Consider the following 16730-nt stretch of genomic DNA (forward strand, 5'->3'; position numbering starts at 1 on the left):
TTCCTTCTTAGTGAGCAAACGGCGATCACCGGCCTTTTTAATCTCGAGGTTTTCCCTCGCACAACGTGAAAAAAAAAATGTTCTCGCTTCTTCCTGGTCTTGGCCTTGACACCTCTTAGAGAGAGGTCATGTGAAATACTGGAGAAGTGTTCAGCTGTTCCCGACAGACAGAGGAATGTGCCCATTGATTGAACCAGCCCCCAGCACACACACACACACACACACACACACACACACACACACACATGCAGTGGTTAAATCATCTCCCAGAGAGCAGACAGACCTGTCTTTAGTTTAGTGACGCCTCTTTATTACAGGCAACTCCGTCATGGTTAAACACTCATCTAGGTATCGACATGGGGAGGGTGGAGAGGAATTAAGGCTAGCCTGGGGCAGAGGTGGGCTGACTTGTGTAAATCTTCTTTACAGTGAGAATAAGACTGTGATGTGTGGGAGCTGGGATTTTCCCTGGTTTTATCTTAACTGCCAAAATGTTCTTTTTTTCTCCTCATTATATATTTATATTTTTTTTGTTTTATGTCAAACTCGTAGAGCGTTCAATCTCTTTTTAAATTCCTGAGCACCGTTTGTTGTACAGCACACTGAGGAGACGAGCAGACGGCGCGTGTTCAGGCGCCACCGTGGACGCACACGGCAGGCAATCAAAGTGCTGTGTAAGGACGGTGTTCCACATCCTTTTGTACGGCTCAGCAGAACATGCATGTAATTTACTGCATGTATGACTCCAGAGTAAATGAGCTGTTCTTGCCACATAATATTAGCTTCTGCCTCACCAACCCCCCCCACCCCTCACATCTTCTCCATCTTCACACGGGTGTCGCCTCGTAGATGCTCTTTTGAATTTTCTGATTATCCATTGTTGCCGTCTTGTCTGTCTTGTTTTGGCACCTGGCACCTTCACCCAATCCCCCCCCTCCCCGCCCGTCCAATTATTTTCTTTTCCCTCTAACCCTGACACCCCCCATTACAGTGCTCGCTTCTGTTTGTTATAAGGGAGGAGAGGAGAGGAGAGCGAAAGAGGGGGATGGGGATGGGGAAGAGAGGGCAAGAGAGCATGAAAGGCAGGGCAGAGGGGGAGCGTTGGGATGGCGAGTGTGTAAGAGAGAAAGGAAAATGATTGTGCACGCGTGTCAGCGGGAGCTCAAACCCCTGACAGATTCAGCATCGGTGCCATTGATCCTGTCTCCCGCGAAGGCGAGTTTATTTATTCAGTCCTTTAGAGACACACACTTCCACTGTATGAAAATTCAACTATCCTCTTTTTATTTACTCCACATTTCTGCCCCTTCTTCTTCTTTTTCTGTGGTATCTAGGAATGTTTTAATGTGGGCACATTTCCATTATGGAATTCATTTTCCCAAGATCAAAGCCACGGGCTTCTTTCCTTAACGCCTCTTCATTTGGATGTTTTGTATTTATGAGTTGAATATTATTTCAAAAATCTGCTTGCTCTTCCCTTCCCTCTACCCTTCAACATTCTTCACCTCTCCTCCCCGTCTTCATTTTCTAGGCGGGCTTGGTAACCTGTTTAAGTTGCGACGCTTTTTTTTCTTCTTCTTCTAGTTCAGTACGGTGTCACTGATGAAGGGGAACCGATGCCGAGCTGGCAGCGGGGTTATGGAGGGGAAAGGGAGAATATTTTTTCATTCTCTTGAGAGATGGAGGGGGGGGGGGATCCTTTCGAGTCTGTTTCATGAAAGTTACAAGACCCCAGAGGATCAGGGCAGGAAGAGGGGGTATCTCTATACGTCTGTCTAGTTTTGCTGCTTCTGTTTCCTACAAACTCTCCACCACCACCCACACTCGTTCTCCACAGCCCACCACACATTCCTGACCCACATTCCTCTCTATATTACAGCTCCCATCTCTGTTTCTAGAATATTCACTGAAGCTTTGAACTGGCATATCTTTAGGTTGCCTCCATTTCGAGCAGGAGTTGAGTTTTCCTCCTGAAAACAACACACTCAAGAGGCTGGGGGGGGGGACAGGTGCCTGGGGAAATGTTTGTAACACTGCCATCACTAAGCTACCTGGGCTCATGGGAAGTGGAGTGTTTTTTTCATCGGCCCAGGGAGGATGATGAAATAACAAAACCACCTCTGTGCTGTGAGCAGACAGAAATGGATATTTAATCTGTAGCCACAGTATTGAAAGTCTGCATTACAGCGGGTCAGCATGTTGGTCCTTTGGGGAGTTACTCACACTTGAGTTTTCCTGTTTGACTGACTGTGATGTTTTAGTTAACGCACAGAGGTGTTAATGCACGTTAGAGTAATTAGTCAAAAACAATAAAATAGGACTGTAGTTATCAAGTGTATCAGAGAAAGAAAACACAAAATGGCCAAAAATGATGAGTGATGCACCATGAGTGTCCCTGCTGGGATTTAGGAGGTCTTCTACAACAGAAGAAAAGTCAAACTCATTGAAAGATTGTTTTGAATAATATTTGAGACTGACCTTGTGTGGGATGCACAGGGGGAAAAAAACAACATGCTGTCCCTGCAACTCTTTGACTTTATTATAACAAGCGGCTTCTGTTGCAGCCAACAATTTGAGAAGTAATGAATCAAGCTTTGATTGCGCTTATGTGGATCATAATTTATACACTGAGGGTCCTGAAACCTGTTTGAATACAACCGTGTGCCCCTGGCTGCAAAAAGTCAGCTGCATAATGCAGGCTAAACATTTCCTATATCTGTACATGGTGTACTTGTAAAAAAAAAAAAAAAAAAAAAATTATTTTCTTAGTAAGGGTTTTATCTCTGCTACTATACTAGTGTGTTATGTATATGTATATGTGTATGTATGTGTGTGTGGTATATATATATATATAATATAATATATATATAATATATATTTTATTACTATGTTTTTGCTCCACAGTGCACACAGAGGGTTTGCAACAGTGTCTGTGCAACATGTGCAGAGATGCAGCAGCACTATACAGATTCTAAAGCATGTGGTTGGTGGGGCTGATTTCCCACAATTTTTGGCATATAACCTTAGTACACGTAATAAAGTGGTGTTTCACTTCCACTCGCAGGAGTCTTTGTTTGTTTTTCTAGGTTGACTTTCGCTGCCATTATGAAATTCTTGATAGCTACAGGCCTTGACACTGTTGTACAGCCTGAGTTTGTTGGCAGGAAGCAAAAGAAAGCTGTTGTCAGGTGCACTCTGTACAAAAACCTTCGTCTCAGCAGGTGAGAAGGTTTGGAGCGAGCAGAGCCTTTATCCGTCTGACCCAGATGCTGCGCCTCCTCGTTTTAAGTGCAGCAGTTAGTGTGCTCGCTGCTGTACGAGGTCGGACAGTGGTTTAGAATATTTGAAGGCCGGGCCCTGTAGGTTTCAGCTGGCGCCGTCTTGAGTGATACTAATTTGTTTACACACATTATATGCTTGGTTTGTGAAACATTTATTAACCACATTTTCAGCAGTAGACTGTGCAAGAGTAAACTGTGCAGCGAGGGCACTCGCCCCGTGGTTACAGGTTCCTGAATAATGGGTTGTGTGTCTTCACCAACTGCTCTTTTTCTTCCCCTTCCCTTTTTTATCTTCGTCTACACCCCCCTCGTGGTTCTCCATGCAGAGAAGGAGAAGCGAGTGAAGTCAGGTTCAGACGGAGAAGGAGCCAGCAACTCTCAGTCGGACAGCTCGGCCAGCCTGGGCAGCCTGAAGGGAGGAGGTGAGTCATGTCCACCCATCATCACGTCTTTCTCTTTCTCTCTGTCTCCCTCAGCCTCCCTGTCACAGCAACCGTAGCCTCGGGTGAAGGAGGTGGTATCAGCCACTTGTCAAAGGTTGGCTTATATTGAGGCTGCGGGACATTTTCTAGGTTATTCCTCCTCACTTAGAAAATGACATTTTTTAGGCGATTATGTACGGCTGTGATAAGGCTCACTTTAATTGGAAAATTGCCATGTTGTAGATCCATTAAAAACAAATCTTGGTTCAGCGTCCCTCCGGACTTTTTATAACGATAGAGAGACGTTCATTCTCCTGGAAGACAGTGTCAGTCAGTGTGTAAAAAAGCTGAGAGGCCTAGATTTTCCATGAGCCCTTTGTCTGATCAAATTTACTAAGATTCCACGACTTGAGACGTGCTGTTGACATCCAGTCAGCCGTAAGGCATTATTAGCTCAACGCATTGTCCACAGCCAAACATGCAATAACACGAGGGTCATCTTGTTGCCAGTGGCACAATGGCTGTGCACTTATTCCTCTCTTTGTTAGTCTGTTTTGTGCATGCCTTTTTCGTTCGCATGTTTGCCTGAATCCTTTGTCTCAAACCTAAACCTCCAGTAACAGAGTTAAAGTTAGTCATCGCAAATATCTGAAAAGTTTTGTACTGAGCTCTCCCCCGCCCGGTCAGGTGGCCTCCAGCCAGAGAGGGATCTCTCTAAATCGTTTTCTGACACTTTATTCAGGACTGTGGACCTGAATGTGTAGTGTTTTTTTTTTTTTTTTTTTTATGGCTGACATGGGTTTTAAGGATCGTCCCTTGTGAGAAGACTCGACAAAGTAGGACTTGGAAACAGATTCTGGTGACAGAGAGGCTTGGTGTGTGATTTCTGTAAAGCAAATAATAGTCATAATCATACATGATGAGACGCTTGTGAGTGCCTCTTGAAACGCGGCTGAGCGTTTCTCTCCTGTCCGGAGGTTTTCATCGTCAGCCCTGAACAGCGACTGGGGACAGCAGAGCTTAGAGCCGTCAGAAGGTTACATTTATGTACCCTTCACTTAGGCTGATCAAATGGCAGCCACTGCCACTGAGTCAGAAGAACTTGCAGGATCAGTGGTGCTGTCAGAGTTCGATATATATATATACATATACATATACATATACATATACATACACACACACACACACACACACACACACACACACACACACACACACACACACACACACACACATATATATATATACTATATACTATATACTATATACTATAACATACTATCCTGATTCATGTTTTTCATGCTCCACAGTGCACACAGAGGGTTTGCAACATGTGTCTGTGCAACATGTGCAAGATGCAGCAGCACTATTACAGGATTCTAAAAGCATGTGGTTGGGTGGGGCTGATTTCCCACACATATTTTTGGCATATATAACCTTAGTACACGTAATAAAGTGGTGTTTTCACTTCCACTCGCAGGAGTCTTTGTTTGTTTTTCTAGGTTGACTTTCGCTGCCATTATGAAATTCTTGATAGTTACAGGCCTTGACACTGTTGTACTAGCCTGAGTTTGTTGTGCAGGAAGCAAAATGAAAGCTGTTGTCAGGTGCACTCTGTACAAAAACCTTCGTCTCAGCAGGTGAGAATGTTTGGAGCGAGCAGAGCCTTTTATCCGTCTGACCCAGATGCTGCGCCTCCTCTGTTTAAGTGCAGCAGTTAGTGTGCTCGCTGCTGTACGAGGTCTGACATGTGTTAGAATATTTGAAGGCCGGGCCCTGTAGGTTTCAGCTGGCAGCCGTCTTGAGTGATACTAATTTGTTTACACACATTATATGCTTGGTTAGTGAAACATTTATTAACCACATTTTCAGCAGTTAGACTGTGCAAGAGTAAACTGTGCAGCGAGGGCACTCGCCCTGTGGTTACAGGTTCCTGAATAATGGGTTGTGTGTCTTCACCAACTGCTCTTTTTCTTCCCCTTCCCTTTTTTATCTTCGTCTACACCCCCCTCTGTGGTTCTCCATGCAGAGAAGGAGAAGCGAGTGAAGTCAGGTTCAGACGGAGAAGGAGCCAGCAACTCTCAGTCGGACAGCTCGGCCAGCCTGGGCAGCCTGAAGGGAGGAGGTGAGTCATGTCACCCATCATCACGTCTTTCTCTTTCTCTCTGTCTCCCTCAGCCTCCCTGTCACAGCAACCGTAGCCTCGGGTGAAGGATGTGTATTCAGCCACTTGTCAAAGGTTGGCTTATATTGAGGCTGCGGGATATTTTCTAGGTTATTCCTCCTCACTCAGGAAAATGACATTTTTAGGCGATTATGTATGGCTGTGATAAGGCTCACTTTAATTGGAAAGTATTGCCATGTTGTAGGTCCATTAAAAACAAATCTTGGTTCAGCGTCCCCTCCGGACTTTTTATAACGATAGAGAGACGTTCATTCTCTCTGGAAGCACAGTGTCAGTCATGTGTGTAAAAAGCATGAGAGGCCTAGATTTTCCATGAGCCCTTTGTCTGATCACATTTACTAAGATTCCACGACTTGAGACGTGCTGTTGACATCCAGTCAGCCGTAAGGCATTATTAGCTCAACGCATTGTCCACAGCCAAACATGCAATAACACGAGGGTCATCTTGTTGCCAGTGGCACAATGGCTGTGCACTTATTCCTCTCTTTGTTAGTCTGTTTTGTGCATGCCTTTTTTGGTCGCATGTTTGCCTGAATCCTTTGTCTCAAACCTAAACCTCCAGTAACAGAGTTAGAGTTAGTCATCGCAAATATCTGAAAAGTTTTGTACTGAGCTCTCCCCCGCCCGGTCAGGTGGCCTCCAGCCAGAGAGGGATCTCTCTAAATCTGTTCTGACACTTTATTCAGGACTGTGGACCTGAATGTGTAGTGTTTTTTTTTTTTTTTTTTATGGCTGACATGGGTTTTAAGGATCGTCCCTTGTGAAAAGACTCGACAAAGTAGGACTTGGAAACAGATTCTGGTGACAGAGAGGCTTGGTGTGTGTATTTCTGTAAAGCAAATAATAGTCATAATCATACATGATAGACGCTTGTGAGTGCCTCTTGAAACGCGGCTGAGCGTTTCTCTCCTGTCCGGAGGTTTTCATCGTCAGCCCTGAAGCAGCGACTGGGGACAGCAGAGCTTTAGAGCCGTCAGAAGGTTACATTTATGTACCCTTCACTTAGGCTGATCAAATGGCATGCCACTGCCACTGAGTCAGAGAGACTTGCAGGATCAGTGGTGCTGTCAGAGGTGAGTCAGCTCTATTCATGAGACATGATACCTTCAGCTCTCCCCCGGCGCCAGGCCTCTTACAGCGGCTGCAAAATAGAAATGCGTTCCCCTGCGACCGTCAGCGGGTTTGTGCCTGCCTGAGACTGATCGACGTTTATACATCGCTGCAGTAATTTACACAATCGATTGATCTGCCCTTTATTTTCTGTATTAATTTTAGTCATTGTTTGGTCTATAAAATGTCAAAAAATAGTGGAATAGTGGAAATAAAGGAACGTTTGCAATGTTTCTTTTGACCAACAGCTTAAAACTCACTAAGAAAAGCAGGTTAAAACTAAATTTAATAGATAAATTTTCCTTTGATCGATCGATTCATTGACTAATCTCTAGTTAAATGTGCCCAACAAACACCTAAGCTGTTAACTTAAGGCCTTGATACCTCCTCCTTCTCTTTCCCCAGTCTCACGATATTGCCTTCTCCATAAGAGCAGAATACTCTCATGCCTCTGAACCAGTGTTGACACAGGACAGGTTGAAGGGAATTGCATTCTGACTCGACTGTATGTGCGCCTCTCTTTTGAGGAACCTACATAGTAGAGGAAAGGGTCATTTCGGGGTATAAAGTTTCAGCACGGAAAAGCGAGTGTAACCGAGTTAAGCTGTGTTAGCGTTAGAAGAGATACTTCTAAGTGTTTTCTGTTTTCTGTGGTCAACATTAGCCTGAAGACGAGACAGAAAATTAGTGTTGACACATGTTATTGACACACATTAATCATCAGGCAAAGCCATTACGAGCCAATCCCATTAGAGATCACCGTGTCACCGTGGTTAGGCGTGCGAGTCAGGGGGTTACTCCATGCTCACTTATCACAAAGTGACAATCCACAGATGGCTGCACCCGTGAGAGACACTACAGGCCTAATAAGTCAAAGTGGACCTTAACGAACAGCGTGGCATCCTAAACGCTGCATGAGAGTATGATGATCAAAGGATCTTTACATTGGGCTAGAAATTTAATGCACATTTTAACACATTTTTCCTGAAATGTTGCCTGTGTTTGTGTTTTTGTATTGCAGAGGTAGCTACAGGAACCCTTTTGGATTTGGCAGAGGGAGCCAACGTGGCGCTGGTCCACTCAGGAACAAAGCAGACCGAATCGGATCCCTTTATGGTGCATAATCACGCAACAGAGAACAACAATACTGTATGGGTAAGACAAGAGTTGGGCTGGTCAGTAAGTTTCAGCTGCTTAGGCTCGATAAGATGGAAAGTCAAGAATGCCATGCAGGAACCGCTGATTAACTAAGTGCCCGGTGATGTACTGTACCTGCTCTATATCAAAGGAGTCGATTCTATAGTTGTACAGTCGCTGTGCGAGTCAAACAATGGTCCATTGAACAGAACTGGCCTTATCAAATGGTCACATAGCTCGAGGGGGTGTGGGGTTGCAAGTAGCCTAGATTAACCTCCCAGGATCATCTGAGGCTATAGAAAAGTCGCAAGAGGGGTGCGCATGCGTGAGTGAGTGGATCAACATTTCATGAATAAGCACTCTTTACGTATCATCTCATAAACTTGATCTTCAAATAATATTTTGTGTGTTGTGTCCGGCAGGAATTGGAGGATGGTCTGGACGAGGCTTTTTCAAGGTGAGAACCAGTGTGGATTTGGGTTTTCCCTAAAGCCGGGCCCTTTGAGAAACAGCCACACAAGCTGCTGTTCTGGAAATAACCACCTGTGGTTTTGGGCTGCTCTCGTAATAAACGCTGCCTCTCCCTCTGCTCGGTTCACCCCCAGTGCACACCCACAGGAGGCAGGAGACTCAGTTTACAGGCCTGGGCGCAGCCGACACCCACCCTGAGTCATACCGCTTTTGTAGGCTCAGTTTACCATAATCTCAGGGCCCACACACTGATTTAATACAAGCTCAGAAAGCCTGTGATTACAAATGATGGCTGCTGAGGGTAGCTTTGTGCTGTACACTTATACTCTTTTCAGAATAGCACAGAGAAAGACTCGGGTCTCATAATTTGCAGGTTCCAGGTTGACAGAAAGTCTGTTGCCTGTGCTGATTGGAATTCCTTAAACTCTGTCTACGCTGTCAACAAATGAATCAGAGTGGAGCTGGAGTCCTCTGTGATTAATGTTTTAATTTAGTGTGTGTAAGCAGCACACACTCATCAGCTGCTTAACTGTCAGGTTGCGCGGCGCACAACTGTTTAAAGCTGTTTGTTTTGGACCGCCATTCAACATTTATTTCCTTTGGCTCTCTCTTTTCATTCCCTCCGCTAATTCTTGTTTTCTCCTTTTCATTTACTGAAAAGCATAACGGCCTCCACAGTAATCAAGCGCTAAGAGGCCATTTTAGACCCCGTTATCAGGCGATTATTTGTCTGCACACACTGTAATTGCACCCTAAGGTCCTTAATCTCCCGGCGCTGCTCGTGCTGGGAGAATCCTCATTAATCACAAGAGATTCAGAGATGAGTGGTTGATGTCTTTGCCCATCAGGAGAAGCTGATTGTACTGGATGGTGTTTGGGTCAGAGCGGAAGAGAACATAGGAGACAGTTCAGTGAATGAAACGATGTTTGTATTTGTTGGACAGTTTTGGTCAGAGGGTGTAACTCATATTAAGAAACACATGCACCATACAGCTACTGTGAGCCCTGGGAAAGATTTGGCACTCCTAAAGTTGATCAAAGTGTGTGAACATACCAGGCGCCACGGCCTCCACTCCCTTCCAACATGTAACAGGCAGCAAGCTGTGGAGATCATAGAAACATCTGCACCACTACCGCAACGCTAAAGTTTCAATTCTGAGGTTCAGCGTGTCTGTTCCTAACTTCAGTTCCTTTTTATTTTTTGACAAGTGAAGTTTAAATTCTCTTCTCTCACTTTTTCGCTCTGAACTGCAGATACATTTTTACGTTAAGATCAATGGTTTGTGCAGAGTATACACAGTCTGCTCGGCTCAGTCGACATACCGGGAATACCCACTTTTAAATCCCGTCTGATGCGCATCATTCAGTAGTAGTGCTTTTATTTCCCAGGATGGCGAAGGCGTGACATAGTTGAACAGTTTTCACGAGATGGATGAAATAAGGCAGTGTTCCTCAAACTTTTTACACCGTGTACCCCCATAGAAAACTTTCGCCTCTCCATGTATGGCCACTATAACAGAAAACAGTTCAAATACAGCACGCCGATTCACCCAAAACAAATAATCATGTCGTTTTTTAAAAATCTGCACCTCTTCTGTGGTTCTTGTTGATTTCATAATAATCTTTACTCCCTGAGGTCAAGCAGCAGAAGTTAAGTGATAATGTGCAAATACTACTGGCACATTCTTGGTGAGCTAAATATGCAAGAGTAGTCTTACATGTCACTGTTTGTGACACAGGGTGCTCGATGTGGTGCTTTATGGGGACCTAAATTTAGAGTACATCCACTTCTCCAGGCTCCGCCACACTGCTGGTTGCTATTTGAGAGGTCACTCTGCCACCTGCTGGCTGCGGAGTGTGTGTGTGCTCAATGTTCAGTGCCTGTTGATCCCTACAAGGGAGATGTCCGTGTGATGTGCATGTTTTCTGTCTTGCAAAGCTTTATGGTCAACTTTAACTCGATTTTGGACATAAAGCCACACTGTGGCCACAAACGTGTCCGTTTTATTCTAAGGCTGTTCAGAATAGTTAATTTGTTGCCTGACTTGTGATGTTTCCTTTGCACCCCCAGCCGCAGTCTGGATAGCTTTGAATCCTACTCAGGTAACAATGTCATTCACTGGATCTAGTGACTTCCACCTCATTCTCCCCTAGTCAACCCACTATTCAAGCCTGCTCATCAGTGTTCAACCGGATCGATTAAGACTCATGTAGTTTCACATTTTCTTTTAACGCCATAAACATTTAACAAGACTTGTGTGGCTTATTTATTTAGAGATGCATCAATGGGGGAGAAGTCCTCGTTGTCATTGCCACAGTTTGATCCATTCACGACAGGGTTCACCGCCACAGAACTTGATGTAGTCCCCGCCACGTGTCCACGTCTTCATCACAAATGTTTTACGTGTCTCCACCTCACATCCATCAGCTGTGCACTCTGCTAGTGCCATGACACCGGATGAGAGATGTCATGGTGTTTATGAAAACGACATGTGTTCACATGTAGATCTAACACGTTTGTATGTGTGTCAGGGTGGTCTCGTGTTGGGTTGATTAAGCAGGGGTTTGTTTTTAATTTCTTATCATGATTCTCATTACAAATTTGTATTTATAACTCATGTTCATACATTATCTACCTGCCATTGTTCACAAGCTTTTTACATTTATTTATTGTCATCAGTAAAGGATTTGATCTTTACCCAGGTTTTATCATAGCAGTTACTAATAAAATGTCTCTTCTCCTCTGTTTCCTCCAGACTCGCTGAGTCTCGCACTAACCCCCAGGTCCTGGACATTGGGGTAAACCCTCAGGACTTCAACACTGAAGAGTGCCTGTCCCCAGACAAATGGGACCAAGAGGACACAGACTTCACTGCACAAAAAGACACTTTTGGGTTTTAATGTGAAGCCTCTGCCAAGAAGGAAAAACAGGGAAAGATGAGGAGAAACGGTGGTAAAACATTGGTCGGAAACTGAAGTGACTAAACGGACATTTGTGACATCAGTGAGGTTTCCCACCTTCTCTCTGCTGCCAAGTCGTCTCAGTGGTGCAGCCTAGTGGCTTTCTGATGCTTCTGCATCTACATGACCGGACAACACGAGGACAACACGAGCAGGCTGCTCACAGAACAGGCCAAAGCAATACAAAACAATTTATCCCTTTTCTATGGAAAAACATGCAGTCATTTAACGTTTGTTACAGTCAGTGTATTACTTCCTCTTTTTTTTTTTCTTTTTTTTTTCTGGTGTGTGTGTGTGTGTCCGTTTACCCATTCACTGTTCGTAATGTGTTTGTGGTACGTGTTTGTGTACGTCGCATTAAAGAAAGTGTGTGTGTGTGTGTATGTTTGGATGTACGGTATATAAATGTACAAAGTGAGATATGAGATGTTGAGTTTGGAACAGTTTGTCACTTGTCATCAAGGTCAACAGGGGTGCTGTCACATGTTTGATTTACAGAGAGATTATGACTGGATTGGGGGGGGGACCCACCAAAGCACCAGTTCCAGTATTGGGCAAAACAAAGTTACTACCTATGTGCTTCAAGGACTTTTCGTTGGGCAACAAAAGCTTTAAAAAAAAAAAAATAAAAAAAAAGTGTGTACGTGTTGGTCAACGAGTGTTTGTGTGAAAAATGGATGAGAACAAAATGACAATCTTATTTTTTTTTCTAATGCAAAATCTATTTTTGCACTCACCGAGTTTTGAAAAGCACATTTTATTTGAGGGAATTTAACGTCAATAAGTGTCCAGCTCATTATTTAGGCTCCTACACAGTGCCACGATTCACGCTTACCCTTGGACTTTTTACATTCTTATTGTTTTACAACTAGCAGTGGATTCATCCAGTTTTCCCAGCATTGTAGAGAAATGTGAATCTCCAAAAAGCAACAAATTTCAAAGGCAGTTGTTCATAATTCCCACTCTGGCTCATAGACCAGACCTGTTTGGTAAAGGGAAGTTTTGTTTTCAATTTAACATTATAGTTTATTTCTTTTCTTTGACCTCGTCAACATTAATCCACCATGATTCAAAATACATCAAGTCCAAGAGGGTGAATGTGTTTTATGGGCACTCTACCATACCACTGTATGTTAAATTATATTGTTGCATTGACTTTGCTAGTTTACTTTTTTTTTTTCTTCTTTCTGGGGATGGTACCCAGTATTATTTTTGACATTTGTTTATGTATGAATTTAATTTAATTCATGAATTTACATAAATTGCAATTCTTCAAATTGAACATCTGTGTTGTTTATTCCAAAATCACATTGTTCTGTTGTTGAGTTTTTCTAAACCCAGAAGCTTCATAGCATCACTGTTACCTCATCAAACTGAACTGTATCATGGTATATAAATGTACAAAGATAAGGATATAATCTATTTTTAACAGCACAACTTCGTCAGGGAATTTAATGTCGATACACATCCAGTCGCTATTCAAGCTTATGTTCAGCACAGTTTTATTGTCGCTGGATTAATTATGCTGCTTTGACTGTAATGTCGGCTCATCTTGTGTCTAAAACCTTTTTGAGCTTACAGCTGTCATCAAATTGAAACTCAAGCTATACTATAATAGGATCACATGCACATGACCCATCTGGAAATATTCAATCCATCACATTTGTAACCAAGAGATGAATGCAAAACACCTGCAGGCATTGTACTGATGGTAGTGATGCTGTAGCAGAATATAACAGGTGGTTATATTATATTATTATATTATATAATGGTTTTAATGGCATAATTCTATTCAGCAAGTTGCCAATAAAATCCTCATGTGCAAAATATGTCCGTATAAGAGAAATGCACCCTTAAACTGTTGATTCAGACATCGCTAGTGAAGAGTTGAACCAACAAAAATGATGCGAAAAGAAGTCATATTCAATTGGAGCTGCCAGGTGATACTATCCTTAAATTAGTTTTTCCTTTTAAAGGAGCAGTGTGCAGGATTTAGTGGTGTTGTTGCTGATTGCAACCCTCTCATGTCACCCTCTCCTTCCTAGCGTGAAGGAGAAACCATCCTTGGTGGAGGACCCACTGTATCAGTAAATACAAAAAGCTCATTGATGTTTGAAGAAACACTTCACCAAGCTGATTATAATAACAAATAACAACTACTTCCTTATAGCCTACCTACTTTTACTGGGTGTCGCTCTTTGATTTACCTAAAATAAAACAAGATATTGCTAAAAAATCAAAACAAATCATCGTTGGATAAAATATTTTAATGTTAGTGGCGCAATAATTGGTGAAAATAGTGTAATATTGTGTCTTGAAGTTAATGACAAACGTTAGGAATTTACAGTTGCCCATGTAGCCCAATGAAGTGAATACTTTTTACATGCTACCACATGTAAACTGCACAGAAGGATTTCTTCTCTGGAGGTTAAATGACTCAGAGAAATGTGACTGCAGAATATAGTAAACAAGCTGAGGTTGAGTGGGTACACCACAACACATCACAGCATTAAGTCATAACCGCTCTATCATAGCTTGATGGCACCAAACATAGATCTATCCCACTCCAATACATCAGTCTGAAAGTGATTATACTGAAGAAGTTTGACCTGATTCCTTATTTTCCCCCTCTTTCTCTTGTTGTTTTTCTGTTAGAGAGATGCAACGTTGTTGTCCAGACAGAGAGGAGCTCCAGCCGCCAGATGTCCACCTCTGGCTTACAGCGTGGAGGGCAGATGGTTGCCCAGCCCTTAACACTTTGCATCAATGTATGCACATAGAAAACTTTATGAATGCCTTTTATGAAGATTGCCTATAGGCTAATAATTCTTGAAAACACAAGAAATTACTTTTTAAAGAAACCCAGTAGGCACTTTTAGAGATCATTTATTGATTAAAAAACAAAAACATGACTGAATTGTGAATGGTCTTCTGTTGGCAGAGTGACTCCTAACCTAAATTGCTGATGTTTGACCTGTTTCTTCCTTTCCTTCCTCTGTCCATCTCACCAGCATCAGCATTAAGAGATGGAGTGGAGACACTACATGAGGCATTTTCATGTGAACGTCGTGTGCCCAATGGTCCCAAGTACTCCGGGTTCATCCCTGTTTGGCTTCCACCGACTGCTGCTGAAGAAATACTGGAAGGCATCAGGGCATGGTGGAGCCATGCATTCAGCACAGACATGCAAGTATCCTCACAACTGGACCACCAGGTAAGGTACACACCACCACACAGTAATACGTTTAGGATATAGATTAGCAGATAATAATTATATGGCTCGTTTTTAATAAACGCTTCTGATTATTCCAACACATTTTTTCTTTGTACATTAATTAAAATGTATATCTGTTTTTAAAACACTAGATGAATGAATGAGTGGAGGGGAGACCCTCCTGAAGCCCTTTTTTGTTGTTAATTAATCCTTTTAGAGTCATTATTAATCTAATTTATTTGTTGCATCATTTATATTAACTGATGAATCACAAATCAGTGTTTGACAGCGTGTAGTTATCTAAACAATGAGAACCATATTTGGACAAAACATTTCATTACAAACATTCAGGTGGGTTATTTCCATTTCTTACTGTTTCTTACAGAGTTTTTGAATTTACTTTGTTCACTAACAGAAAAACAAAAAAAGTAAAAATTATGACTTAATTATATTTTATTATAAAAACAAATAACTTCATTACGGAGGAAAATAACTTTAGGAGGGTCAGCTGACAATATACCAATGTTAAGGTTTATCTGTACACTAATTTCAGCCACAAGAGGTCATCAGTTCACTTCTTAGTGGCTCCATCAGCACTCAACCCATCAAAGTCTGAGCCAGAGTTTCATTCCGAGCTATTAAAAGTGACAATGTGGATACTGAACCACATAACACAATTAAAGGTTTACTAGCAGCTCCAGGCCTCGTCAAACAGTTATTCTCACTGTTGTCAGTGGGAATGTTCATTTATGTAACAGATCAATGACAAACTGTGGTTTGGCAGGTTAGCACCGCTGTGGTTGCCATAAAAACATGGCCCGTGTTTATAATGAGTTCATTATAAATTATATTAGGTTCAGGAGGTTTGCTGCCACAGGCATTAAAACTAAAAACAGGCCAGCACTGAGACAGAAGACAGCGTCCTTATCAGCAGGGAAAACTGTTGCATTTAGTCAAGTTATAGCGGACGCTCTGTGGTAAATGCTGTATTGCAGCTGCATTAATTTGCATTGTAAATTCCAGATTGAGAAGTGTCAGCTCCAGCACAGAGGAAGATCTCTGTTTGGAGGAGCACTGAGTTGCCGTGGTGAGTCAGAACTTCGTTCTCAACTTTGTGGTTTGATGTGCTCACAGAACATGACCTTAGTAAAGTGTTTTTAAGGGCAGTGCACGGATGGAAGAAGGTGGCCCGGACTGATGGGTTTCTTCTGCATCATATGGATGGCCAGGTGTGTGTGCGTCACTTACCTGGGGAACACGTGGCACTAGGACAAACTATGGGAAGACGGCAGCAGAGACAGTGTGATGCTTGAGTCCTGCCATTCATTCAAAGTCAAGATGGCCACCTTTCGCCATCTTGATTCAATCTGTAACTGTCTTTCACTATCGTTGTTTTAGTTTCTTTACCCGGCCAGAGCTCTGTGTCCGAGGGAAGTTAATTAGGTGATGAAATATATTTGTGTTATTTATTTTGCATTTATTTGCAGTAAGTGAAAACAAATCGGGATTGTCCCTCTAAATGAGGGATGATCAAAATAGGCACAAACTAAACTCGAACTACAAAAAGGCAGGGCCAAAAAAAAAAAAAAAAAAAATCACTCTTTCGAGGAACTAGAAAGAAACAAAAACTGGAGTAGGCAAAAGGCCAACAAAAAAATCACTCTAACGAGGAACTAGAAAACAACAGAACTAGACTATGGGATAGATACAGACTTGACTATGACAAGAGGGCTGGTGATCAGGATGACAGACTTGACACACTGGCACAGGACAAAGGGAGACACAGACTATAAACACACATGGAGGGAAATGGGGAACAGGTGGACACAATCAGGAATCAGGATCTGGAGACAGGACAAAAACTCAACTTGACTTACTGGTGTGACACAACCGCTCTGAGTGGCCACGAAATGAATGATTACACCCTGCAAGATAGCTCACAATTGCAA

At 42.7% G+C, this 16730-nt stretch overlaps 1 protein-coding gene across 2 annotated transcripts in view; it reads left to right on the plus strand.

Annotated features, from left to right (window-relative positions):
• The window catches only part of ldlrap1b (low density lipoprotein receptor adaptor protein 1b), a 30832-nt gene extending 18213 nt beyond the window's left edge, over positions 1 to 12619 (plus strand). The window contains exons 6-9 of one of the 2 annotated variants that reach the window (XM_010731314.3): positions 3608 to 3703; positions 8020 to 8114; positions 8558 to 8592; positions 11363 to 12619. In XM_010731314.3, coding sequence (XP_010729616.1) covers positions 3608 to 3703; positions 8020 to 8114; positions 8558 to 8592; positions 11363 to 11507 — 371 coding nt within the window. In that variant the 3' untranslated portion in view covers positions 11508 to 12619. Of the gene's footprint in view, positions 1 to 3607; positions 3704 to 8019; positions 8154 to 8557; positions 8593 to 11362 lie in introns of both variants that reach the window. The other variant, XM_010731313.3, reaches the window with a different exon arrangement.
• The last annotated feature ends 4111 nt before the right edge of the window (positions 12620 to 16730 follow it).

This window comes from Larimichthys crocea, chromosome XXIV, assembly GCF_000972845.2.
Source record: "Larimichthys crocea isolate SSNF chromosome XXIV, L_crocea_2.0, whole genome shotgun sequence".
Taxonomy (NCBI): Eukaryota; Metazoa; Chordata; class Actinopteri; family Sciaenidae; genus Larimichthys; species Larimichthys crocea.